Consider the following 27347-nt stretch of genomic DNA (forward strand, 5'->3'; position numbering starts at 1 on the left):
TAAGAAATAATTATATACACACAATTTTATCATATAAAATTATCGTATAAAATTTCCCTTGAGATTATTATATTTATACATTTTATACTTACATATATATTTTTATATATATTTGTTTCTCGTTTTGTGCGAGAACTAATACACTATTTTATATTTGGTATAGTTTTTATTTTTTTCTTAATTTTCGGATCATCTTATATATTATCTAGATGTTCTTTATTTATTAGATAATCGAAAAACCGAATGTCAAAATTTTTCTGATATAATAATTTTCTCTGAAAAATAAAATATAGAATAAAATCAAATATATTGTTTCAAATCAACGTAGAATCACTGTCGATTTCTTTAGATCGACTTCTCCTGTTTATACAAACTAATAAATTCTTCGAAAGTGTTTACCTGAACATTCGATTATCGTACGATAAGATATTCGAGAAACTTTAGGGAAAGTATAAGAAATCTGTAACTGTGACGAAATACTTTACACGCGTTTTGAAATGTTCAAAAATTCAATCCCGTTCTTTCTCTCTATTTTCCAAAATCTCTCATTTTATCTGCATTTTTAATTGCAATAAAGTATAACAGATTTTTCAATTTGCATCTCTCACAAAATTGCAAAGTTTGAACAAATTCGTCATCGTACACACAGAGAATTTTTCGTTATATTTTATCGCAAATTTCACTACAAATTTTATTATGTTTGATAAAAGTCGAAAATTACGATGTTGCATATTAAAATTATCAGGATATCCTGCATTGTAAAATTTATATAAAATATTTTATGTTTATCTATCACTTTTTGGTTTAAAGAGTCATAAGTTTTTAATATATATTTTAAAATTATTATTTACCATATATTTATTATAAATTAATTACATATTTTTGTATACCTTCTTGTGATGGATGTTAATATTTTTTATTGAGGTAAAAATATTAATCGGAGAAATTCTTATAAAATTCTTGCAATACCATATTGTTCCACGATTGCCATGAATTTCAGGATGAATTCCAAGAGAAAATTCTCTCTCAGTGTACACTGTAAAAAAGATATGTAAAATTACATTAAAAATATGTAAAATTACATAAATAATAAATGTAAAATTACATGATAAATAATGAAAAGGTAAACATTTCTATTATTTATCGTGTAATTTTACACTTATTATTTATGTAATTTTACATATTTTTGTGTAATATATTACATATTTTTTTACAATGTACAGCATCCCGATGCGAATTGCATCTCGTGAGATTTCGCGAGATGACCGTTTTTGAACACGCGTCATCGAGGAACGGTATAGATGCTCTTAATAATACCGATGTGATTCATGATGACATCTATCCAAACGTGCGTCGTGACGTCACGGTTTTCTATGCACATCCTTAAACACGTCACGCTTCAGTGGACTGACCTTCACCGGAAAGAGAGAGAAAGAGGAAGGAGAGAAATAGAGATAGAAATAGAGAGAGAGAGAGAGAGAGAGGGAGCATTGTACGATTGACCGTGTTAATCGAACGGTAAATCTGTAGCTTTAGTCATCCCTGACAAAGCCGATTTTATAGGAAGAAATAGCGCGAATCTCCAAATTTCACGCACGATAACGCACAATAATTGCATATTAATTGTTCTCGTGTAAAAAAATATATATCGACTAAATATTCCACGGGCAATTTATTTATTAACGATATCGATAAAAATTAATAGATATCCATATTTATAAATATTATCGTTAATGCAGGTATGGAAAAAAATCGTACATTTTGTATTTCTTATAATATATATTTTACATTCGTGATTATTATCGATAATAATAAAATTGAATAAAAACGAGTAATGAAAAAAAATCCAAAACACCAAAATTGTGGGGTGCATTTGCCTCCTTCTGACTAAACACTGCAATTTATTTGCATATTTAATATATAAAAAAAATTTTGAAAAAATTGAGAGAGAACAAAAAATAATAAAAAAATGTTAATCATGTCTCCTCCTGGAAAAAATTCTGCGGGCACCCAAGTTCGTGCGAATGCATCAGAGAGTGCGAGAGATTGAGAAGGCTCGAGAAAAAGACGGGAGAGTCATTATACGAGGGACATCAGTCCCTTCTTCGAGGTTGCTGCTACCTACACGCGGATATATGCGCGTCCCGCTAAAAATACCGTAAACGCGAACGGGCGACCGATCGGGATTGTATCGGGAGCGAAGCGACGACGCTGCCAATCTCGGCGCGGACGCAAATAATTGCTTTCTCTTCTTCACCGCCGTCTTATATATATTTATATATATTTGCCGCCCCGTTATGAAAAATAGCGTTAATCGAGCGATCGTCTCGTTCCTGGGAACATGGGTGTTCGCAGAGGGCTCTTGTCTCTTGTAATCGTTTGCTCTCCTCTTGAAGAAACACTGGGAGTTTATTTGCAGATTTAATATAAAAACAATGAAATTACCAAAAAATTAAATTTAAATAAGAAATAAAAATTATTTTAATTTTGACCCCGCTGGATAGAATTTTATAAATCTGGAATTGTCAGGAAATTTGACTATTTATCTGCATTTTTTGCACATTATTCTACTCTAGTCTCAATAATTTGACATTTTTTATTAAATAAATATAACTTTTCCTTGACTCCCAGCACGCTAATTTTCTGTGTTGTTAAAAATCGATTCTTCTACAGCGTATTTGTTAATTTTTATTTTCATCGTCGTATTATTTTATTTCGATGTGTTTGATAGAGACAAAACTAAAAAATTTGATATAATATAAATAAAAAAGATGATTATTTAAATAGTTTATAGTGACATGTTTGTTTCGATTATCGTACATAATGCAGATTGTATAATTGATTTAAATTTTTGTTTTTTTAACTTCTGAATCTTTTCATTGTTGACACAAATATCTCAAGGATTTCATGATTTAAGATTTAATCGATTTATCATGTAAATATATGCAAATTATATATTTGGAAAAAATAATACTAAAAAGTCAGGGAAAAAATTAATTTTTGGTCTTGGAAAATCTGAAAAAGTCAGGGAATTTTTTTCATTGAGTCTGCTGGACACCCTGAACAATGAAATTAATAAAAAAATTAAATTTAAAAAATTAAGAAACAGCAAAAAATAAGAAATAAAAATTTTAATTATGTTCCTTTCTTAAAAAAATCCTGCGGACGCCCACGTCTGAAAATACATCTCTTTGATGTCGGATCAGCGTCAATTTTTATGTATATGATATGTGGGAGTCGTCGATTGAGAAATCTTTGATAGATGTTGCAAGTAAATGACAGCGAGTTAATTAAGAGCCTAGCGCGATAAGAGTTATTCTTTCTTAATAAAATATTGTTTATTATAGACATTAAATATACATATTTTATCGAGAAAGAACAATTTGCGTACGAGAGAATCTTTTATTTTAATATTCTTTAACAGATGTTTAAGAGTCAAAATAATAATTGTTTTATATACATGTATGTGTATATATTTTGTTTAGAAATTAATTTCTCGTAATATTTGGCATACAAAGTTATAAGAGTAGGATGACCACCAAGAAATAAATATAGTTTACGAGATATTTTGAACTTTAATGTAACATCAATTTTACACAAACTATAAAATATCTCGTACAATATTTATTTTTCAATTATCTTACCTCTACACTTTTATGCACAAAATAACGAGAAGATTCAATTAATGTAAAGAAAAAAATAAATCTCAAAATTCTTTATTTAGAAAATCTTTTTGCGTGAGTTTTTATTATAATTATATTATAATATAATATTATAAAATAAATATATAATAAAATAAAGATCTATTTATTATAATTATATAATTATAACAATCTCGGAAGAGCCAATAAAATCTCATCTATTAAACCATATCTTATTCCGACAAAAAGGTCTTTCCGGTTCGCTTTATCTGTGCGCGATAACATTTTTTCTGCGCTATTTAAGGTGAATAAGCGTCTGGAGAACATCATCTTCATTCGCGATCTTTCCCGGGATTCTCCGAGAGCAAAAGTTAATCGAGTCACATGGAATATATTCGTTTAAAAGACCACCGCGACGTGTTTCCTTGAAGAAGCCGGTCTTCCCGGAAAATTCTACGGCACATTCTCCCGAGAACGCATTCATCGACGCGTTTACATATGCATGAAATAGAAATGAAACCGTCCATCAGCGGTTCTGGTCGTCGACGTCGTGTTCGCGAAACTCTGGAAGATTCGCGTTAACGAGCAACTCTCTCGTTACCTCTGACAAGCAAGAAGAGGAAATTACACTCGGGAACCACACGAATGCGACAAGTTCTGAAATATGTAGACGACGGATAGAAGCCCGTCTACACGTTCCACTTTCTCAATGCACAAAGGGATGGGTCTTTTGAATCCTTTGAAACCGCGAGATTCATCTCGTCTTGGAAAAGTTCTACGTCGCCGGCAATCGAGATAACATTTCTCGACCCGAGATCTCGCGAGTTCTATAAGTTTTTTTTTTTATATATATGAATGACAAGATTCTCTCTTTTTCTCAAACAGAGCCTTTGTCGAGCAACAATGGCGATAATGTAAATGCATAAATGGTTTGACATAAGAAATTATGTGTATATGTTGGATGCTCCGATAATTGATATATACACACTGTAAAAAAAATATGTAAAATTACATTAAAAATATGTAAAATTACATAAATAATAAATGTAAAATTACATGATAAATAATGAAAAGATAAACATTTCTATTATTTATCGTGTAATTTTACACTTATTAATGATGTAATTTGACATATTTTTGTGTAATAATATATTACATATTTTTTTACAGTGGCAGTACCCTTCATAAGTTTGGAAACACCTTACGTTTTACAGTTAAAGAATTGCATGGCAGCGATCTGTTATAAATCAAAATGTCGTTTAAATATTTTATGTTTATTTTATGATTTATTTATACAAAAAATCTACAGATCTGTCAAAAGGATCCTCTCAATTTAAGAGAAAAATTCTCTAAAGAAATGTTCTTTAATTAGATATTCGTAACATGCAAGAATATAAACTTAATGGAATGTTTTTATCAATATATTATTTAAAATATTATTAATCGTGATAACAAAAAACAGTCTTATAAATGGACATTTGTTATTTATTGCATACAGTACCCTTCACAAATTTGAGAACACTTTACATTTTACTATTAAACAATTGCATGGCAGCGATCTGTCATAAATAAAAATGTCATTTAAATATTTTACGTTTGATTGAAAAAATCTACACAGATCGCTGCCATACGATTAATTGAATTTTTTTTAATGATTCCATAATGTGCTTTTTTTAATAATAAAGGACGATTTTTTCGTAAAAAAATTTAATTTTATTTTACATTTATACACGGAGAGAATTTTCTCTTAGGATTTACCCTAAAAATGATAATCGTTTGGGACAATGTGGTGTATTGGAAGAATTTTATAAGAATTTTAAAAATATTAATATGTATACATATAGTAAAATGAATATATTTTATATCTTATTGTGGTAGAATATTAATATTTTTATTGTGGTAAATATTAAGCAGAGAAACTCTTATAAAATTCTGCCAATATCATATTGTTACCTTGATTACTGTGTATTTTGTTAATCTAATTTATACATATATTTTATATATTGGACAATGCGCTATAAGAAACTTACAATTAGATATCTGAAAAAATTTCTTTAACCTTCTGTCAATACATAATTTTTCACCTTTATCATCAAAGTATGGATATACTCGGATTATCATTGACAAAAGGGTTAAACTTACATGGCTTTAAGCTTTTGATCCGATTTAGAGACACTCTATATACATATAAAATTGTGACATATATACAAGATGTATAAAATGCACGAGAAATATGGATAATATTTCTTGCACGTGAGATAAATATTTATTTTATCTAAATACCCCTAAAAATATGTTTTATCTGAATATTCCCAAAAATATGCTTCATCTATAAATATCCCCAAAAATATGTTTTATCTAAATACTCGCAAAAAATTATATTAGGTCGGAAAAGTCATGTCGTATTTTTTCTGTTTTTTATGTTTTTCAAAGGTTTTTTACTTATACATATATAGTTAATTATTATCAGGGTTGGGTAAGTTAATGATTTTTTAAAATTAAGTTAAGTTGAAGTTAGTTGCTTATAAAATTAATTTAGTGAAAAGTTGCATGAGTAAAAAATTAACTCAATTAAAGTTAAGTTAAGATTAAATTAACTGAAGTTAAATCAAAAGTTAATTTTTAAAAATCTTTATATTAAATTAGAATTTTGTTTGTTAATTCTTTTAAAATTTATAATAACAAATACCAAAGAAATTTTCACTTTTATATAGAAATCTATATTTTTATAATTACAATTGATGCCAAATAAACATAAAAATTAATAATACTTTAATTTAAAAATAACACGTTTATAACTTATAAAAAACAATAATATAGTATTCAGGGATAAAAAAAATTTAACTTAGGAAAAAAGTTTTAATAAGTTTAAGGTCAAAAATAATTACATAGCTGAAGTTAAAAATTAATACATTTTAAATTAACTGAGCTAAGTTAAAAGTTATTAACTTTTCAACTCTCTTTTAACTTTTAACTAAAATTAACTAGTTATTACCCATGCAACCCTGATTATTATATTATAACACGTCACGACTTTTCTGACAACCCAATATTTATTTCTTCTCGTCAATTATCTTCCAAAGAACGCTCTCCATATTCATGGTATTTTGATTATGAGTAAAAGTCTCGGCATTTTATTGTTCGCCGACAAGAAATTCTGAATCGCGGAAGGGTCGTGTCACGTGTCGCGTCGCGACGTCGCCTTTTCGGTTTCATTCACCCGAGGGGAGCCGTCGTTCTCGCACGTGGACAGGGCGAGAGAAAGGGATGGTCGGCGTATATGTGTATGTATATATGTAAATTTGATGTACGTGTACGTACGTCGGGTCCAGGCGCCTGAACTGAAGCACGGGCGCGCTTAAGTCAGTTGTCCATATTGCGGTGCATTAATAGCTAGACGACGAGCTTACGTCGGCCCGCAGGGATGTCCCAGAGAAAGAGAAGAGAAGAGAGAGAGAGAGAGAGCTCGGATAGTCAAGTGGAGAATTATTTTCTTTCGGACGTGGACCTTGTCTGGTCCGTGCAACACGACGTCGCCATCCAGACGCGGCTCGTTGTCGCCTCTCGGTGCACGGAATGGGTCGTTCGTCAATATTGTACTGACAATAAAATTTATTGAATTTGAGAGAATAAATATTTTTTATTTCAATACTGCCTTAAATTGTTTACATAATTAATAATAATTAATAATAATTGATTTGAAAAATGAGTGGAAAAATATTTATTTGTTTCAGATAAATGATTTATAAGACAGATTATAAGAAAAATAATTTTTTTAGTGCGCGAAATTATGCAACGTGTAATTTAATACATAAAAAAATAATTGTTTTCTTTCGGTGCACGAAATGAGTCGTCCGTCAATATTGTACTGACAATAAAATTTATTGAATTTGAGAGAATAAATATTTTTTATTTCAATACTGCCTTAAATTGTTTACATAATTAATAATAATTAATAATAATTGATTTGAAAAATGAGTGGAAAAATATTTATTTGTTTCAGATAAATGATTTATAAGACAGATTATAAGAAAAATAATTTTTTTAGTGCGCGAAATTATGCAACGTGTAATTTAATACATAAAAAAATAATTGTTTTCTTTCGGTGCACGAAATGAGTCGTCAGTCAATATTGTACTGACAATAAAATTTATTGAATTTGAGAGAATAAATATTTTTTATTTCAATACTGCCTTAAATTGTTTACATAATTAATAATAATTAATAATAATTGATTTGAAAAATGAGTGGAAAAATATTTATTTGTTTCAGATGAATGATTTATAAGACAGATTATAAGAAAAATAATTTTTTTAGTGCGCGAAATTATGCAACGTGTAATTTAATACATAAAAAAATAATTGTTTTCTTTCGGTGCACGAAATGGGTCGTCCGTCAATATTGTACTGACAATAAAATTTATTGAATTTGAGAGAATAAATATTTTTTATTTCAATACTGCCTTAAATTGTTTACATAATTAATAATAATTAATAATAATTGATTTGAAAAATGAGTGGAAAAATATTTATTTGTTTCAGATGAATGATTTATAAGACAGATTATAAGAAAAATAATTTTTTTAGTGCGCGAAATTATGCAACGTGTAATTTAATACATAAAAAAATAATTGTTTTCTTTCGGTGCACGAAATGGGTCGTCCGTCAATATTGTACTGACAATAAAATTTATTGAATTTGAGAGAATAAATATTTTTTATTTCAATACTGCCTTAAATTGTTTACATAATTAATAATAATTGATTTGAAAAATGAGTGGAAAAATATTTATTTGTTTCAGATAAATGATTTATAAGACAGATTATAAGAAAAATAATTTTTTTTAGTGCGCGAAATTATTAACGTGTAATTTAATACATAAAAAAATTATTGTTTTTTCTCGGTGCACAGAATGGGTCATTCGTCAATATTGTACTGACAACAAAATTTATTGAATTCGAATAAATTTTTTTTTATCTCAATACTGCCTTATAATCGTTTACTAATAATTATACATAATTAATAATAATAATAATAATTGATTTGATGTAGAAAAATATTTATTTCAGATAAATGATTTATAAGATAGTATTAAAATAAATATTTATTTAATAACTTTTTTTTTAGTGTGCGAAATTATACAACGTGTAATTTAATACATAAAATAATAATTGTTTTCTCTCGGTGCATGGAATGGAATCAATATTGTACTGACAAAAAATTTATTGAATTTGAATAAATGTTTTTTATTTTAATACTGCCTTATAAATTGTTTATTTGAAACTAATAATTATAATTAATAATAATTAATATTGACGTGAAAAAATATTTATAGATAAATATTTATTTGTTCCAGATAAATTATTTATAAGACAGTATTAAAATAAATATTTATTAATTTAATAATTTGTTTTTCAGTGCGCAAAATTATGCAGCGTGTAATTTACTTTAATACATAAAAATATTTTTTTTTTTTAAATTAAGCAAAGGAGAGGAATCGAATGTTTTTTATATTATCTCAGAATTTTCACACACACACACACAAGAAAGAAAAATACTTTATTATCTCATAATTTTGAAAAGTTTGAAGTTTAAAGAATGGCTACTTTAATATTCGTTAGAATATTACAAACTTACGACGTACTGAAGAAATTTTATTTCATGGAAAATTGTGAGTATAATGTTAAAACTTTTAGTGCAAATACTTAAAATTGTTATAAAAAAAAGATTGAAAAAAATTTTCGTAATTAAAGATTGAATTTATTGTCGCGAGAGAAAAAGTGCAAATTAACATTATATTTATTCAGGTTTAATGACTTTTTAAAAATCTAAATTTAAATGTAAATGTAATGTCAAAATAAATTTAGTTTAATTGATATATAATATTAAAATTGCAAAAATTGTATATAAAATAATTTTTCAGATTTTACTGAAAAATAAATTAATTTAACATTGAATGTAAGTTCAATATTAATGGAACAATACATAATTTATACAATACATAATTATTTATTGAAATTAATTTATTTCTGTCATTCTGTAATAGAGAGATTCAACAATTACAAAAATCATATTTATTAATTTCAATCTTTACAATGAATTTTTTCATGAAAAGCATAAAACACATGTCGTAAGTTAGCAAGATAAATTAATCTTAATTTATTTAGAATTGTGAGAGATAAAACATTTTGAAGTCAAAATTATATCAAGTATATAAAAAAACTATAAGTAAGCAATGATTATTTTTTTTAGTTGTTAAACTGTATTATATAATAGACTTATTGGATAAACTACGAACTTTGATTCATTCAATTTTTCTCTCAAAAGAAAAAGTCACTTTTGTTTCTGTAACTTCTTAATTTGATAATTAAACAAATAACTTGAAATAATTTTTTCCGAAGAAGCCCTAAGTATTCGAGATCATTATTCATTTTTATTTCAAAATCTTGACGTGTAATAATATTAAATATAATATATAATATAATATAATAATATAATATATAATATATTATATTATATTATAATATTATTATATTATTATATATTATTTAATATTTTAATATATTCTCTAATAGAATTCTTAACCAAAATAACCAATAATTTAATAATAACATTATTATTAACTAAACTTGGAAATGATCGACACTTTGATATTTTTGCGAAGGTTGCGAATTGGTCAATGGATACGTCTGGCAAGGTTTATTCAAGCGCTTATTCGGAAACGTATATTCGCGTCCGTGATTTATTTCGTTGGCGAAGCAACTGTCTCGCATTGACGAAATCGTGGCGTAATTTATGCGCCACGAAGGCGCTTAGCTATTTTGGCGATGAAAAATTCTGTAGGAAACAACGAGACAGATAGAGAGAGAGAGAGATCGGTCGAGGTAACAATTACGTTCCATTAATCGTCCCAGAATGAGATTAATACGACAATTTCGTAGCATGATAGTCACGTGTGGTAAGAGCCGAGTTATTTAGAGTCACTTGAGTTTGTTAACGCGCATATTGAACAAACTGGCATCAAACGCGTCGTGAAACTGTCTTGCATTTTAATCAATCGTAACAGCGAAAGGGAGCTCAAGGGCGAGATCCTAGATTGCCTTTAAATTCAATATTGTCTATCGCGCTAATTTTTCTTACATTTATTATTATGAAATTATTATGAATACACACGAAATATATAATAATTCTTACCATTTTATACACACAGAGGGGATTTTCTTTTAGAATTTTATAAGAGATTATTTTTATATTTTTATATATTTTTATATTCCTTGAGGAATTATATAAGAATTTCTCTGATTAATATTTACCACGATTAAAAATTTTAATATCTACCACAATAAGATAAAATATTAAAATAAAATATTAATAAAATATATATATATATATATATATATATATATATATTAAAATAAAATATTCATAAAATATTAAAATAAAATATTCATAAAATATTAAAATAAAATATTAATAAAATATTAAAATAAAATATTTATAAAATATTAAAATAAAATATTAATAAAATATTAAAATAAAATATTAAAATAAAATATTAATATTTTTATTGTTGTAAATATTAATCAGAGCAATTTTAATAAAAAATTCTTCCAATACCATATATTATCCCGCACCATGATTACCATGATTTTCAGGGTAAATTCTAAGAGAAACTTCCCTCCTTGTATACATAAAATTAATTATAAATTTAAATATTGTTATATATTTAATTGGAAAATCAGAAAGGGTTCTTGTCTGAAGGATTTCCCCGAGGAATTTCGGAAATTAGAGGACGTCTCCTTGGTACGTGGACGAGAAGACGATGCAGAGAGAAGAAACCTACCGACGACGGGTCGGAATACACTGGCGTTTCGATGCCCGAAATAAACTCACCGCATTCTGCTTCTCTCTCTATCTTCCTCTCGCCTTCTTCAATTTCTAATGTAAGACTCTGTGACGGCTATAGCTGTACTCTCTATCGTTGTCATCCTCGTTTATGAGAGCGTCTGCGCCGGCGGTTCCGCCTGGGAGGCGGAAAGCGGCTAAAAAAAAGAGAGAATGAAGAAAGAGAAGGAAAAGAATCACGTGGCAATAAAAAAAAATGCTAGCATCTCGAAATCCATTATTGCTCGGGACGAAATCAAAATATTGGTTCATTGAAAAAATAGATTACTCCGAAATCTCTCCCGAGCTTTTCAACACCGACAGACAAGTGCGAAGTTAATGTGTCGTGTATAATCGAGATATATCTGTCTCTTCTGATGTCAAATAATAGAAGAGAAGCTTTATTTAGATATTAGATGTGTACGAAAGTAATGAAATTTTTCTTATACGTCAGCATCATCCATGTCTGAAGATTTACCTTGAAAGCTCCGCGCTTCTTATTTAGTGTATTATATAATAGTTTATTATTATTATTGTTACATACACAAACCTCCGCGCTTCTTAGTGTATTATGTAATAGTTTATTATTATTATTATTGTATCATAAAGAATGCAAAAGTTGGGGAAAAAGTATTCAGGTTTATTTTTATCTGAAAAATGATTGTAAAATAAGAGATAATTTTCTTTACAATACATCAGAATTTTTTTTCTCATTTGCTTTTCTTTTTACAGATAAAACGCAGGCAAGATGGTTGTCGGAGAAGCAAGTATACATAACATTATGGGGGGGATGGAGAGTACAGGGGGTGTGCGGCTTCACAACCACAAGCGGAAGTTGAAACAAAGGTAAATGTTAGTCTAATTTAAGAGTCCAGTAATCCACTTCTTCGTATAAGATGTTTTTATGCAGCTTGAAAATAAAAATTATATTAAGAAACAAATTCTGATAAGAACTGTCATAAATGAATAATTATAATTGGATACACAAGGTTTAATTCGACAATGTGATTAGATTAAGATTTAATCAGTCATCTACCTTTCGTTTTTAATTTCTCTTTAAATTATTTTTTGCAGATTTGATATCATAAAGAAATTAGGACAGGGCACTTACGGTAAGGTGCAATTAGGAATAAATAAGGAAACTGGTCAGGAGGTGGCAATAAAGACGATAAAAAAATGCAAGATTGAAACGGAAGCCGATTTGATCAGAATACGAAGAGAAATACAGATCATGTCGAGCGTTCAACATCCGAATATTATTCATATTTATGAAGGTGAGAATTTGAGATGACTATATATTATAAGTTTTGGATAGTATAATTGACATGCAAGTAGTTGATTAAATCCTCTTCTTTTGTCTAAATGACAGCTGATGAATTAATTGAATTAATAGAAAAGAGAATTAAATTTTCTACAGCTAGATTGATTTTGATGGGATAATTAACTTTCAGTTTGTTGTACGATTTATTTAACGAAATTCTACCAGTTAATTTTGCTACGTAATGTTACATTTTATTATGTAATTTTACATTCATTCAATTTTTCTCTCAAAAGAAAAAGTCACTTTTGTTTCTGTAACTTCTTAATTCGATAATTAAACAAATAACTTGAAATAATTTTTTCTGAAGAAGCCCTAAGTATTCGAGATCATTATTCATTTTTATTTCAAAAACTTGACATGTAATAATATTAAATATAATATATAATATAATAATATAATATATAATATAATATATTATATTATATTATAATATTATATTATTATACATTATTTAATATTTTAATATATTTTCTAATAGAATTCTTAATCAAAATAACCAATAGAATGATTGAATAAAAGATGAATTGAATTAATAGAAAAGAGAATTGAATTTTCTACAGCTAAATTGATTTTCATGGGATAATTAACTTTCAGTTTGTTGTACGATTTATTTAACGAAATTCTACCAGTTAATTTTGCTACGTAATGTTACATTTTATTATGTAATTTCACAGTGTTCGAAAACAAAGAAAAGATGGTGCTAGTGATGGAATACGCAGCCGGTGGTGAATTGTACGACTATTTGAGCGACCGCAAGGTTCTAAGCGAGCACGAGGCTCGGAGAATATTCCGGCAGATTGCTACCGCCGTCTTTTATTGCCACAAACACAAGATCTGCCACAGAGATCTGAAGCTCGAGAACATTTTGTTGGATCAAGTCGGGAACGCGAAGATAGCCGACTTCGGTCTCTCAAACGTGTTCGACGAGACACGATTGTTGAATACATTCTGCGGCAGTCCGTTGTACGCGAGTCCGGAGATCGTGAAGGGAACTCCTTATCACGGACCGGAAGTGGATTGCTGGAGTCTGGGTGTTCTGCTATATACATTGGTCTACGGTGCTATGCCTTTCGATGGGTCTAATTTCAAACGACTAGTCAAGCAGATCTCGCAATCCGATTACTTCGAGCCCAAGAAGCCGTCTCGTAAGTATAATGCTTGCACAGAACGCTTGGATCATTTTATTCACTTCTATCTTCTGCCGTTTTAGCCGCCTCGGTGCTTATAAAGGAGATGCTCACAGTGTGTCCTGCTCGACGCGCAGACATCGAGAAAATCTGCACTCATTGGTGGGTGAACGAGGGTTACGAGCAAAATTGTCTCGATATTGCCGAGGATCTGGCGGCTCAGACCCCTGTTCGGTTGGATCTGTTGCTCTCACTGGTGCCACAGTCTGCCAGCGCCGAGAAGCTGCTGGTGGGCGATCAGCAGGCGGGCGGAGACGTCGCGAATAATATGTCTTCCGAAACATTAGTACCTACCAGATGCCATTCGGTCGGTAGCTTGATGGAACTCGATCAGAATAATTCTGACAGAAGAATAAGAGAGTTGTTCGACGAGGAACCAAGGTCTTCCGCGGCCGGGGATGCTAAGAGGAAGCTGGAGACTACATCATCGACGGACGAGACGACCGCGGCGGGGGTTAAGAGAAAAGAGAGATCCAGGAGGAAAGAGAAGTCGGATGAGAGAGAGTCCAGAGCCTATAGATCTGTGTCGAGGTAGATATTAATTTTGAAATTACTTTCTGATTAAGATTTAAGGAATGTAATGTGTGTAATGATAAATTTTTTATTTTAGGCATCATTCGGCTCCAATTCCAAATTCTATATCGGAGGAGGCGATGGAGGTGGATCCTGCAGCCCTTCTAACTGTTCCTACGAGTAAGACTGTCGATTTTGATATATCAGAATGCGCGGCTGCTTGCTTAGAACTCATCGAAGAATCAAAAGAGAGATCGCCGAGTAAAGAAAGGAGCAAGACACCGTTGATGAGCGAATGCGAACAGTCGCACGAACCAGTATCCACTGAGAACGTTCAGCAAATACATGAAATTAATGAAAAGGCTAGCAATGAGCAAGACATGTCTCCACAAAAGCATACCAAGTCTCCTAGCAAAAGTTTACACGAAGATACAGATACTGTTTCGGAAAGCGTCAATAAAACAAGCGAGATGCCGCTTGATCAGAAGTCGGATACCCTGGAATCAAAAGTGCCAAACGAAAATGACACAAGTACCAAAAACGAAGCGTACTTGTCGCAAGATACGCAGCAATTCGAACCAACGGAGAACGACTTCAAGAAGCTCAAAGAGAAAGCACTCTCTTTTAACTCCGAGCTGCCAAATGAAGAGATAAGTCCACCCGCTAAACCCGTTGAGAGACGGCGCTCAAAGATATTCGAGACTGCTGAGAAATTTAATCAGCTGGCGTCTACTCCGGAAAATGAGAAACCTAAGAAGATATTTATTCCTGGTGTTAACGTGGGAGGCGCGAAGCGAGCCTTTGAACGAAAGGCCAGTCTCTCCTCCGTAACCACGCCACTTCCTGTAAAGGCCAGCGCGTCTAAAGTTATTATCGATGTGCCAACAGACAAGAAGGGCGAGAAGGAGGCAGAACAAAAGCAGACGGTAGAAAATCAGGAAATTGTAACCACTGACGACAGATTGAATAAGCGAGACGAAGCGAAGAAACGCGCCGTCGATATCATAAGCGGCGCGATTGGCAAACCTCCGATGCAAAGAAAGTTGAACGGCTCGCCACCAATATCGCCTCCAAGCTCGGACTCCAAGAAACTCGGATTAAAGATACAAGTTGCACCGAATGACATGCGATCAGCCACTGTCTCCGTCTCCACGCCAATCGAGACGAAATTTGAAGGCAAGTCGGCGACACCGGAAGCAACCGTAAGTGCGAGATTAACACTATTGTTAGCGCATATTCCATCTATTACCAATCGGTTCGCATTTGTTTTTTCGTTTTCTTTTACTTTATTTTTTTTGATAGATAACTAGCACGTCATCTGCTACCGAAAATTCGCAATTGGAGGAACCTAAGATGTCAAGTAAAATGGAGATAACATTAAAGAGCGCAACATTACCTAGACGAAAAACTAGCAAAGCCGAAATTACGTTATCCGGGTCCAAGCCGCTGGAAACCGTAGCGTTTAAGTCCAAGATAGAGGCTAAGATCGATGCTTTTCAGCCGCAGAAACTGCGTACGCAGAGATCGGAGGTGGCGTTTCCGGTCGCCGCGGTGGGGTTGCCTCGTAGGAGCGCGAGCTTAGAGCCGGAAGGCGGACTTCAGCCTCCACCGCCGAGAGAGAGAATTATACCAATTCAGGTTTGATTTTTCAAGCATATACAGTACCTCCATAAGTTTGGAAACACCTTACATTTTACAGTTAAAGAATTGCATGGCAGCGATCTGTTATAAATCAAAATGTCGTTTAAATATTTCATGTTTATTTTATGATTTATTATTTATACAAAAAATCTGCACAGATCTGTCAAAAGGATCATCTTAATTTAAGAGAAAAATTCTCTAAAGAAATATTCTTTAATTAGATATTCGTAACATGCAAGAATATAAACTTAATGGAATGTTTTTTATCAGTATATTATTTGAAATATTATTAATCGTGTTAACAAGAAATAGTCTTATAAATGGATATTTGTTATTTATTGCATTCAGTACCCTTCACAAATTTGAGAACACTTTATATTTTACTATTAAACAATTGCATGGCAGCGATCTGTCATAAATAAAAATGTCATTTAAATATTTTACGTTTGATTGATACAAAAAATCTACACAGATCGCTGCCATACGATTGTTTAACTGTAAAATGTAAGGTGTTTCCAAACTTATGGAGGGTACTGTATATATATATATATTTTTTTTTTATTTTACATGATGAAATTAACTCTTGCTTTTGCAAAACGTATAGGTGGAAATGGGATCTGAGGATTATTCGACCACACCGCCGATTAAACCGATCTTCCAGAAATCAATGTCTCAGCGATCGGGCTCTCTGTCGCGTCAATCGACTGCTGATTCGGACACAGACAGCGCTCTCGGGTCAACAGTGGGTCCGGAACCGATCAGAAAGAGTCCTAGGGAGTATATAATTCCTATCGCGGTGGAGGGTGGCGGTTATGTCACTCCTAGATCGGGTAGTCTGGAGCCGGAGAGCAAGACTAGTACACCGACAAGCACGAACCCACCGAGATCCCGATTCGGTAGACCCAGAAGAATGAGTTCTCTCCTCTTGGATGCTAGCGAGGATGAGTCTCCCTTTTCTTCGTTGCACGGGTAAAGGATACACTTTATGAAACCAAATAATCTGATAAACACGTCTAACGTGTGTCTACATATGTATGAATGTGTAGCTAAACTGTCATCAGTAGCTTAATCTTATCCTTTCGATTTCAACAGCGAGGATCTACTGCAAAGACACATGCATCGGTTGAGGAGTTCGCGGCCGTCTAGGTCGACCGAGCACGCCGACAGCTTGTCATCCGGCGAGGACGACGATGACGACGGTTTCGAGTTACTGACGGCCGAGAATTTGTTCTCGACCTTACTGTCCAGAGTGCGAAGTCTGACGCAACGACTCAACGTCGATGATCGACCCGGTGGTTTCCCGAGCAGCAGACTGTTCAGTCGACTTGGCTCTCAACCCGCGTCTCAAGCGTTTTGGGGTCTTAACAAGCCGTTGTCTAGGTAAATATACGCGTATCTCGTTCTTATAATTATTATCGCGTGTGCGAATGTTCTAAACATTTTCAGCTTGGACCTAACAGAGAATAATTATATTTAAGCATTTTTAATGATCTCTTGACATTATTGATTGATATATTTATGCTTGTCTGTGCAAGCTACGAGAGCTATGTCGAAACACGGACAATGACTACGTGAGTCCAATTGTTCAGAAAGAGATTTTGTAATAGAACGTAGTGTAACACGCGTCTGTTAGCCGAGATACAAATAGTAGTCATCGTGAAAAAAAAAAGAAAGAAAGAAAGAAACACAAAGATCGCAATTGGACACAAGAGCAGCAGGTTAAAGAAACTAGATATATACATGTACATGTATGTGTCAGTCAACCTAATTTCACCACATCTCGGCTTAACAACCATCACGTGCCGCACGAAGACACCTGAGAGTAGCTCGTACACGTTGTAAAAAATAAACACGCTCGAAATACTTGCGATCAATCCGCATAAGGCTGACATCCCTCGCTTCTTGCCAAACACTCGCCTCTTACTTGCCAGTACTGATTTTGCCTTGGTAGACTTCGACTTATTTTGCGCACCCTCTCGTATCGCGGTCGTCTTGGATGTGAATATTCTTTTCTCACCCTCGCTGTCTTTATTTTTCTTTTCAAACACTTTCGCGTTCACTCTTCAAATCGCATCAAAAATTGATTAGTCTTTACATGCTTACAGAAGTGATACCTTATTCTTTTTTCTTTCGCACAGGCGACTCTCGGAATCGCAGTTTAAACATTCTCTGAGTCGTGACGCGGACGTGTTCTCAAGGAGAGACTCCGCCAGCACCTCCAATCCCGGAACTCCAAACAGCCCCGGGTCTCGCAGCACACCTTCCAGAGAGAGCGTCTTTGAAATCGGGAGCAATACGCTGCCAAGAGGTAAGAGAGTGTAGTACGATCATAATCTTACAATTTTACGTGGCACCTTGACACGAGAGCGAGAGCAAATCGTAACAAAGTCAATTTGTGTTGACCATTTAAAAATTTCTGAAGTCTCTGATGTCTTCAAGTGCTGTCGCTATGTCGATCAAGGTCCACCATGAATTGTTACATACGAATATTCAATGTTGTAGAATGTTGACTCGCGCGTTTCACAGAAGCTGAAGTTTTTTCATAATTTTTTAAATTTGTAATCAGCCTCTTACTTTCTCTTATATATACAATTAGATCTGGTTTCGTTACAAAATATATGGATAACGAGAGCTTCTGCTGGAATCGCCGTAGTCATCAGTGCTACTTTGTCACTAGTTAAACTTATTAGCCTTGTGAGAAAATGCTGGATGGTATTCAGTATGCATCTCCTAGTACCTAGCTGTTGTCGAGTCGTTGATAGACAGAGCACATCTTTCTGTTGATTTTTACCTATTGTTTCTCTCTTTTTTCTTTTTTTTTAATTTTTTAATTTTGATTACTTTCCTTTCGATAAGTTGATTCTTTGATTTCTTGCCTGACGATGTTTTGCAATTTTTGGTACTAACACACGGTAGATTAATTATACGGTTCATGTTTGGCAGAGATGGGTATATATATGCGGAGATGGATCTCTTTTTAATTTTATAAATTTGAATATTTAATTCGGTGTTATAAATAAGCGAAATAAAGTACGATATTGTCAATATTTTTATACGAACGATATTTAATTATTGCCATTTGTATTCTCTTTTGACATAGAAAAGATAGATAAAGAATTATTTTATAAAAAATATTTACATTCTCAATTTTTACAAATAACTGAGAGATAAAACAAATTCTTCACGATTATTTTTAAATTGCATATATTTTCGAAAGCATGTTTGCACGCATCATTCCCTCGCGGTAGCCAATTACATTTATTAATTTTTAATGCGATAAATAAACTCTCATTTTGAAGAATTTGTTTCCTAGTGTAAAAATTACAAGATTTGTCTAATGCGTTGTTTGGTAAAATTAATATTATCTTTAATACGAATTACATGTATGTTTGAAAAATTAAAAAAAAATTAAATAAAGAGAGAGTAACAGGTAAAAATACTTTGTTCCCTAGTAAGTAAATTAAAGAGACATAACGAATAAATAATGCAAGCTCACTTTGCCTGACATAGAACCTCGTAGGTAATACGCCATAGTTGTTGCGATGCACTGCTGCTGTTGATTTCCATTATCTCATAACAAAAAGTAGTAGCAGTTCCTTATTTTTTTTTCATTTACCTATAGTGTTTACACTAAATATTTTTTGGAGCATGTTCTGCATACATATCCATATATACAATATACAAACAAGAGTCTCAATTCCACTATCCAAAGACTGAGATCCATATTTAATTCAAGTTCATGCATTAATTTACGTCTATCGTCGACTCTTCAATCAGTAATTAAAATAATTGTTTGTTAGCATTTTCGTAAAAAAAAAAGGAAAACTGAAAATTATAGTAGTTGAGTTTTCGAAATCAATTTGCTTAACTTAAACGACAGGGACTTCTCTAAATCGAGATCCTTTTTATTCAACGATGAGAGCAAATCTTATTAATGATGTATCAAAATTGTTCTTTTATCCCTTACAAATAATTTATTTTTAAAAATATAATATAAATATAAATATTTTATTAATAATATATCATTTATATAACATACGCATTAATAAAAAATTAAAAAAAAATGATAATGCATGTACAGAGAGTATACTTTTTTTTTGTAAATTATTAGAGCAATATAATCTAGAAAATTATATATTGATATAATTTTATATTTATGAAAAAAAATAAGAAAGAAGACCCTGTTCGTACGCGAAAGGGACATATGTATATTAATGAAACGAGCTTAGCAAACAATTATTATCGGAGATATAATCTATAGAAAAATGTATACAGTGGCTTCGTTTTGATGACACGTTGATTGACGGTTTTATTGACGGTTGTTGCAGCGACCGTGCGAGTGACTCTACGTAGGCGGGCTGACGGTAATCCCCAGTAGACACAAACCAAGTTAGGTACTAATGCCTATATCTCCCTAATTCTCTCAAAGTGTTTTGACGTGACGCCGACGAAGTCACACACGCAGTATCTCATTATATATTATAGAGAAAGAAAGAAAAAAAAAAGAACTGTTCGGTCAAAACGCACACACTCTCGTCGTCAAGGTCCTTCGTCGATCTGTCTCTGATTGTTACCGCAGAATAACAGAATAATCTTCGAACGATCGCAGCGACTTGCGAACGGCAGAGAAAAGAGAAACGGTACAATTTTACACGATGGGAAGACAAATTGATGGACATTATTATATACACATATGACACTTTTCACGCGTGCATCTTGGACGAGATCACCAGACGTCCTGCTCGCGAGAGTTCCTGTGAGAGATTTTCCAGGTTCCTTGGTATGATTTATTCCGCAGACGTGTGCTTATTTGCGTCAAGCAATATTATACAAAAATTAATGGGAAAAAGTAAACGACGATGCACAGTGAAGTTTAATTTGACATTTCGATGACAGATATGTAAATGTGAATAAATCGTACCGAAATGTATCTGGTATCGCGAAAATCGTTGATAGATAAGTTACTTGTTGCCATGTTTTAAGAATTTGAGAATAACTTTGTTATACGAGAGAAAGAGCGAGAGAGAGAGAGAAAAAAATAATTTTCTCTGTGTTACGTATTGTTAGAGTGAGAGGTATTCGAAGAGGAGGAGAGAGAAAGAAAAAAAAAGAAATCAAAGTGATTGTATACTTTTTTTGCAAGCGGAAGCTAACATTCTTGTCTGAGATGGCTGATATTTGTTGTGTTTTTAAGAGTTTAAATAACAGCGTTTTTATTACTTCACATTATCTTCGCATGCTTTGATATAATGCATATATATATACGTACATATATATATATATATTTATATATATTGTATTTAATATTATGTATCCCCTTCCTTTCTTTGTGGCACTACTTGTTCTAAGTCTACTCATTTAACACATTGTGATTTAGGAGCATATATATATTTTTAATATATATGAAATATAGTATATATTATAGTTTATATATTATATATTTATTTATTTTACGAGACGCGTAATTTAAATATCATTACCAAATGTGTCGTTATCTTTTTGTTACTTAAAATCTACATAATTATTTATATATACATATATATATATATATATATATATATATATATATATATATATATGAAAAAGCGCGTCTTATTTGCATGATCACTGTTAAATGAGTACACATACTTTATAATTTTCTGTATTAATACCTACATGTAAAAAAAAAAAGAAAAATAGGCAGTACGTTTACATGCTACTGCTGTAGTATCGTTGATGTATATTTTCAAAGAGCCACTATTTACATATGATCCTTTTATAAGACTTGAAATCTTTGTTTGAAATCTTCCACTATTCTAAGTCATTGATATCACGTGGAGAACCTATATTAGAATCACGCTTTAGAGAGCTTCCATGACTTGAAAATATACATCAACGAAAGCGATGTAGTCCTACATAGGCGATATGTAGGGATCGTTTTTCAGAAGACGCTCGACAAGATTTGAATGAGAGAAAGAGAGAGAGAGAGAGATAGTGTGTGAGAGAAATATGTTTCATTTTATTTATTACATTTTTCGACAGAGAGATTTTATAAAAAAAAAAAGATTTATGTATGTAGAGAGAAATAAAGGAATGTAAATATACCGATATTATGAGAGTATTTTTACACAATTGTCCTGTACCACATCAATGATACCCAGTTGCCACACAGTACAGACACACATACACATATATGCACGTACACGTACACGCATGCGGAATGTGCATAGACCCTGTCTGGATTGCTTTCAGATAGAGTAGAGGAAGTACGAGACTTAGAAGCGGAGACGGCGACTCAGGTGAGGAAAGAGTCGCTGGAGCAGAATTTCACTCCCAGCTTGGCCCGCAGACTTAGCAGGCAGTTTATCGAGCAGACCCGGCACTCGATACCGCGTTCGCCGTCCGTACCTCGGGACGGCAGCAGGTACTGTCGCTCGCCGACGAGGGAGACCCCAGCGAGGAACCTGATCAGCGAAATCGCAAGATTACGTCACTCGGCTACGTCCGACCAGACCGAGTACAGAGCGAGATCGCTCGACCGCAGGAGCGGCATCAGGAGGACCAACAGTCTGCTGGAACCGTCCAGATTGGACCCATCGATGGAGAGACATTCGCCTAGGAGGAGCATCAGTCTGTTCGACGACGACGACGACGACAACGACGATGGGAGACTGCTGACGTCACTTCCCAAGCACGTGATGACCCTCGGACGGAAGTACAAGGAGTCGGTTAGGTCGAACGGGAGGCGAGAGAACTTCTACAATTACAGGACAACGGATAAGATTCAGGAGGAACCAGGCGATGACGCCTACTTCGTGTCCGGTCGCAAGGAGGACACCGATAATATCGACAACGTCGTGGAGAACGGCTCTGTGTCGGAAGGTGCATCCATATCCGTGTGCAACTCGAATGCAAATCTGGACATCACCACAACTTCGAGCGGCGTGTCGGCCAGATCCTGCGAGACCTCGCCCACGGAGTCGTCGTCGAATCTGGGCGATTGCACGAGCAAGTCGATCGGCAAGTCCGAGCGCACGTCCATCAGCTTCGAGAACCGCTTGCTGGCGGCGGAGAACCTGATCAAGGAGTCGAAGCTGAAGAATCTGACGCCGCAACGATTCAATCCGAATCTCAGCTGCAACTACAAGGATACCGACAAGTGCGACAAGGAGGCGCTTGATCGCTCCTTCACCTCCGGACTCGTCGTCGACCAGCTCCATCGTGTCCAAAAGACGCAGCTGCATCCCGAGTCTCAGATTACGTTCGGGCTCGTTGACCAGGGAGTCGAGCGTGAGTTCGGATCGCAGGAAGTCGTTCACCGGCTCGCAGGACGCGCTGGCCGGCAACGCGACTCAGGAGAGATCGTTGTTGAGCAAGTTCTTCAGAAGCGGCAGCAAGGAGCTCGAGCCGAAGACCAACAACAGACAGGACCAGAAGCCTAAACAGCATCGGATCTCGCGCTTCCTGCGACCGGACTTCTTCGACACTCCGCGAGAGGAGAGCCAATACGTGAAGGAGAAGGAGGCGCAGAAGGCGGCGGAGAACGAGCGCCGGAAGTCGCGATTCATGAGACGGAAGAGCGAGAATAGGGAAAGCGAGAGCGCCAAGGACGAGAAGATCTGCAAGGAGCAGAAGAACGAGATAAACGCCTTGCAGAGGGATAAGCTGGACAGCGTGGTCGCCTCTTCCGCTTCTTCTTCCTCCTTTTCGGAAACCAAGTCCAAGAACGAGGACAAAGAGAAAGCGAAGGTGGAACGCGCCTCCGGCGCGAAAAGCGGCTTCCTGCACTCGTTGGAGAAGAAGCTGGAGAAGTTGCGCGCGAGCGACGAGTCGAGTGCAAAGTCGACGGCGAATGACGGCGACCGGAAGGAACGTGAGTGCTCGGCGCCGCCCATCGTGCCAGGTCCTGCGGAGTCTGCCGAAGTGAAGAAGACGCTGAGCGTGGAGGATCTGACCTTGGACAAGAACGCCGGGACAAAAAACGTGTCTTCGGCCAAGGGACGGGTGACTTCGGTTTTGGGGTTGTTTAAAACGAACTCTGATGCGAAGCAGAACGGCCGGTCGCAGAACGCGATCATGAGCAGGCTGAAGCGGAGCCCACCCAAGTGTCCTAAGTCGACCGAGTCGGAGGAAGACAGCGGTGCCAGTAGAATACCAACTAAATTTGTCAGAACCGATAACAGCAAATCGGGAAAGAGAATGCCGGAGTCCAAGAAATCACCGGAAAAGGTGATTAGTGAGAGTAAGAGATCCCCACCCAAGGAAAAGTCGAAGGAAAAAGAGGTTATAATTAAAGAGAAGAAATCTCTGGTAGAGAAGCAATCGAGGGAGCTTAAAAGAACGCCGGAGAAAAATGTCCAATTAGACTCTTCCGCGGATAAAGTGAGGTCGCAGAAAGCGGAGTCGCCGAAAAAATTATCGGACGAGTCAGACTCTCAGAGAATCGTGGATAATAAACACGCGGAGTCCATTATTAGTGGCGAAGACAAGAAGCTGATGAAGACCAAGAAGAATATTAGCTCTCTGAGCAAGAACGGATCTGTCGCGAGAATCGACAAGGCTGAAGAAGTTGATAAAAAGACCAAGAAGCCGGTGAAGTCGAAGGAGAGCGTGGATAAAGACGAAATCAATGGCACTAAGAAGAAGAGGATAGTACGAGTCGTGAAGAAAGTCGTGAAGAAATCGCCCGACAGCTCCGAAAGCAAATCCGACGAGAAAGAGAGAACCTCGAAGCTGCTGGTGAAGAAGAAACCCGCGACGAAGAAGGAGAAGAGTCCTGAGACACCGAATGTTACGGCATCAGATTCAAAGGGAAACAACCTAGATGATCAGATCATCATGAAGTCATCCTGTTCGAAACAGACAGAACCGGAGGGAAACATTCAGGAAACGTCGTTTGCGAAGTTCAACGATGCTGGCGAACATCTTACGCAAAAAACAGATACATTGTCCAAGGTCAATGTTACGGAAGTTCAAGTTGGACCGAAATCTGACGCGAACTTGTCATTCATCGATCAGACCAGTTCCGCGCTTCAAAATACTTCGAACACTCCGAGTCCTGTAGCTCGCAACGATTCCAACTTTAATGTTAGTCCAACTAAACAGCTGGACCAACATCGGCCGAGCAGGGCGGGTCTGAAACTTGATCTGTCCAAGATACCACAGCATACATTCAGACACACAACTCCCAAAAGAGATTCGCCCAAGTCCGGGTCGCCCAAACCGAATCCCGCTATTGGATCACCCAAGGACAACCCTGTGGCAGAGAGTGGCGACAAACTGATAGACTGTCTGTCGAGGATGACGCATCACGCAAACATAACCGGGAACAAGATCATTATCGATAAACCCTTACGCGCCAAGGACGTCGCCGAGCTGAAACGAGAGGTCACCGAGTGCGTCAAAATCATGGAGAATCACATGGAGTCGCGGAACGATCGCTCAGACTCGCGAACTGACGATTGTTCGACGTTCAACTCTCTCGCAAGCGACGAGAAGCCGCGGGAGAACGCGATAGATCCGCCTAGACAGGTCAACGACACGGACAACGCTAAAGTAGCCAAAGAGTCGCCATCGGAAGATTGCCTGACCAGCGAGATGTTCTCGCCCGAAGAACCGGAGAGCTTCGATTCTTGGTCGATCTGCTCAGCTGATCTGAACCACAATCGTGGTGATCTACACTCGCCGCTGCTGTACTCGCCGACGTCGCCGACGTCATACTCCCTATTCATGCGCGGCGACAGTTCGGAGTCAGTGATAGACCGAATACGAAGACGCAGCTTCTACTCCAGGTTTAACGACCGGAAGAGGCCGTCCCTGACGGCGCCGCCGCCAGGGGTGAGCAGCGCGACTCTGCCCAGGAGATTCAGCCTCAACAGCTCTAGGGAAAGGGAGCGCAGATTGTACAGCTATGGCGTTTCCAGGACGAGGTAAATTCAATTTACGCTCTTCTTCTAATCGTCTTAATTGTTTTAGAGAATATTAAGTTTGACAATTAAGTTCAGGAATATCTCATCACCAATTGCATATTTTTTTTTGTTGATTATCACTGTGGTCTTCTTCAAAATAGTCCCTTTAGGTCCCTTAGTATCAATGTGTAATTTTCCAAGAGGACTACTTTGAAAGAAGACTACTTGGGAAATTACACATTGATACTAGTGCTAAAGGGACCATTTTGAAGAGGACCAGTGATAATCAACAAAAAAGTGCAATTGATGATTGATAATCATCAATAGAGTATATATTGTACCATATAGTAATTTATTTAATATAACATAAAATTTATATCTATCTATCTCTAGGTCGGACAACAGATACGGTTCATACGGCGATGAGATATCCTGCAGAAAGTCTCCGGTCGACCGAGAGAGATACAGCGACCTGTCGTCATCGCACGGTCATCATAGTCCGGAGGCGAAGTCCCACTACGATCACCATTACTTGCCGTCTTCCTCGTACGATTCCCCGAAGAAGAGATACGTCAAGTCACCAACTTCGGATCTGTCGCGCGTTAAGTATCACAGCACGGACGTCATCTCGGACAACGATCTCGCGGTTCCGGGAGCCTACAAGAGTACCATGTCCAGGTCGTCTTTGAACGACTCTGGTGGCACAATGACGGATTTCTACTGCAATAGGGCCGCGTCGACCGCTCTGCCGAGGAAGTACGGCTCCAGCGTAAGTGGTCTGAAGCCGAAAAGCGTGGAGTACTATGAAGAGATCCTGTCACCGAGCAATCCTGACTATCTGTCGCCACGCGACACCTGTCGATCCCCGTTGCTGGACGGCTACTTAGGTAGATGCGAGAACGGCTATCATAACAACGTCGCGGATCTGCCGCAATTTGGCACTGACAGGCAAAGGTCCTACGCTGATAGGATGGCGGATGTAATGGATCTCGGTGAAGGGAACAGCAAACTATTTGGTGAGCAGGAAGGGACTATATTGAACAAACGCGTTAAATCGTCATCAACTTCAAGAACCACCTCTAATTTCGAAGATTATGATTTTTAATCTTTTTGATTTTTTTTCTTTAATTTACATTCTTTGATTTAATTTAATAGGGTGCAATTGTGTGACTGTATAAACAAATCTGCCTTTTTCAGAAACATAATGCAACGCTTCGGCAAAACGAGAGGCGCATCCTCGACAACTGCAGATGGATCTGTTACGGAAACAGAAC

At 35.3% G+C, this 27347-nt stretch overlaps 1 protein-coding gene across 1 annotated transcript in view; it reads left to right on the plus strand.

The window, feature by feature from the left end:
* The window catches only part of Nuak1 (Nuak family kinase 1), a 29928-nt gene extending 2594 nt beyond the window's left edge, over positions 1 to 27334 (plus strand). The window contains 14 exon segments of the mRNA XM_029303384.2: positions 12257 to 12370; positions 12599 to 12798; positions 13520 to 13990; positions 14056 to 14563; positions 14643 to 15747; positions 15848 to 16183; positions 16791 to 17155; positions 17279 to 17566; positions 17722 to 17757; positions 18325 to 18494; positions 22418 to 23340; positions 23342 to 26094; positions 26467 to 27089; positions 27271 to 27334. Of these exon segments, the coding sequence (XP_029159217.2) occupies positions 12273 to 12370; positions 12599 to 12798; positions 13520 to 13990; positions 14056 to 14563; positions 14643 to 15747; positions 15848 to 16183; positions 16791 to 17155; positions 17279 to 17566; positions 17722 to 17757; positions 18325 to 18494; positions 22418 to 23340; positions 23342 to 26094; positions 26467 to 27089; positions 27271 to 27278 (7884 nt within the window). The 5' untranslated portion in view covers positions 12257 to 12272 and the 3' untranslated portion in view covers positions 27279 to 27334.
* Positions 27335 to 27347: the final 13 nt, after the last annotated feature.

The sequence above is a fragment of the Nylanderia fulva genome, unplaced genomic scaffold (assembly GCF_048542155.1).
Source record: "Nylanderia fulva isolate GAGA-0341 unplaced genomic scaffold, ASM4854215v1 Scaffold1, whole genome shotgun sequence".
In the NCBI taxonomy this organism is placed as follows: domain Eukaryota; kingdom Metazoa; phylum Arthropoda; class Insecta; order Hymenoptera; family Formicidae; genus Nylanderia; species Nylanderia fulva.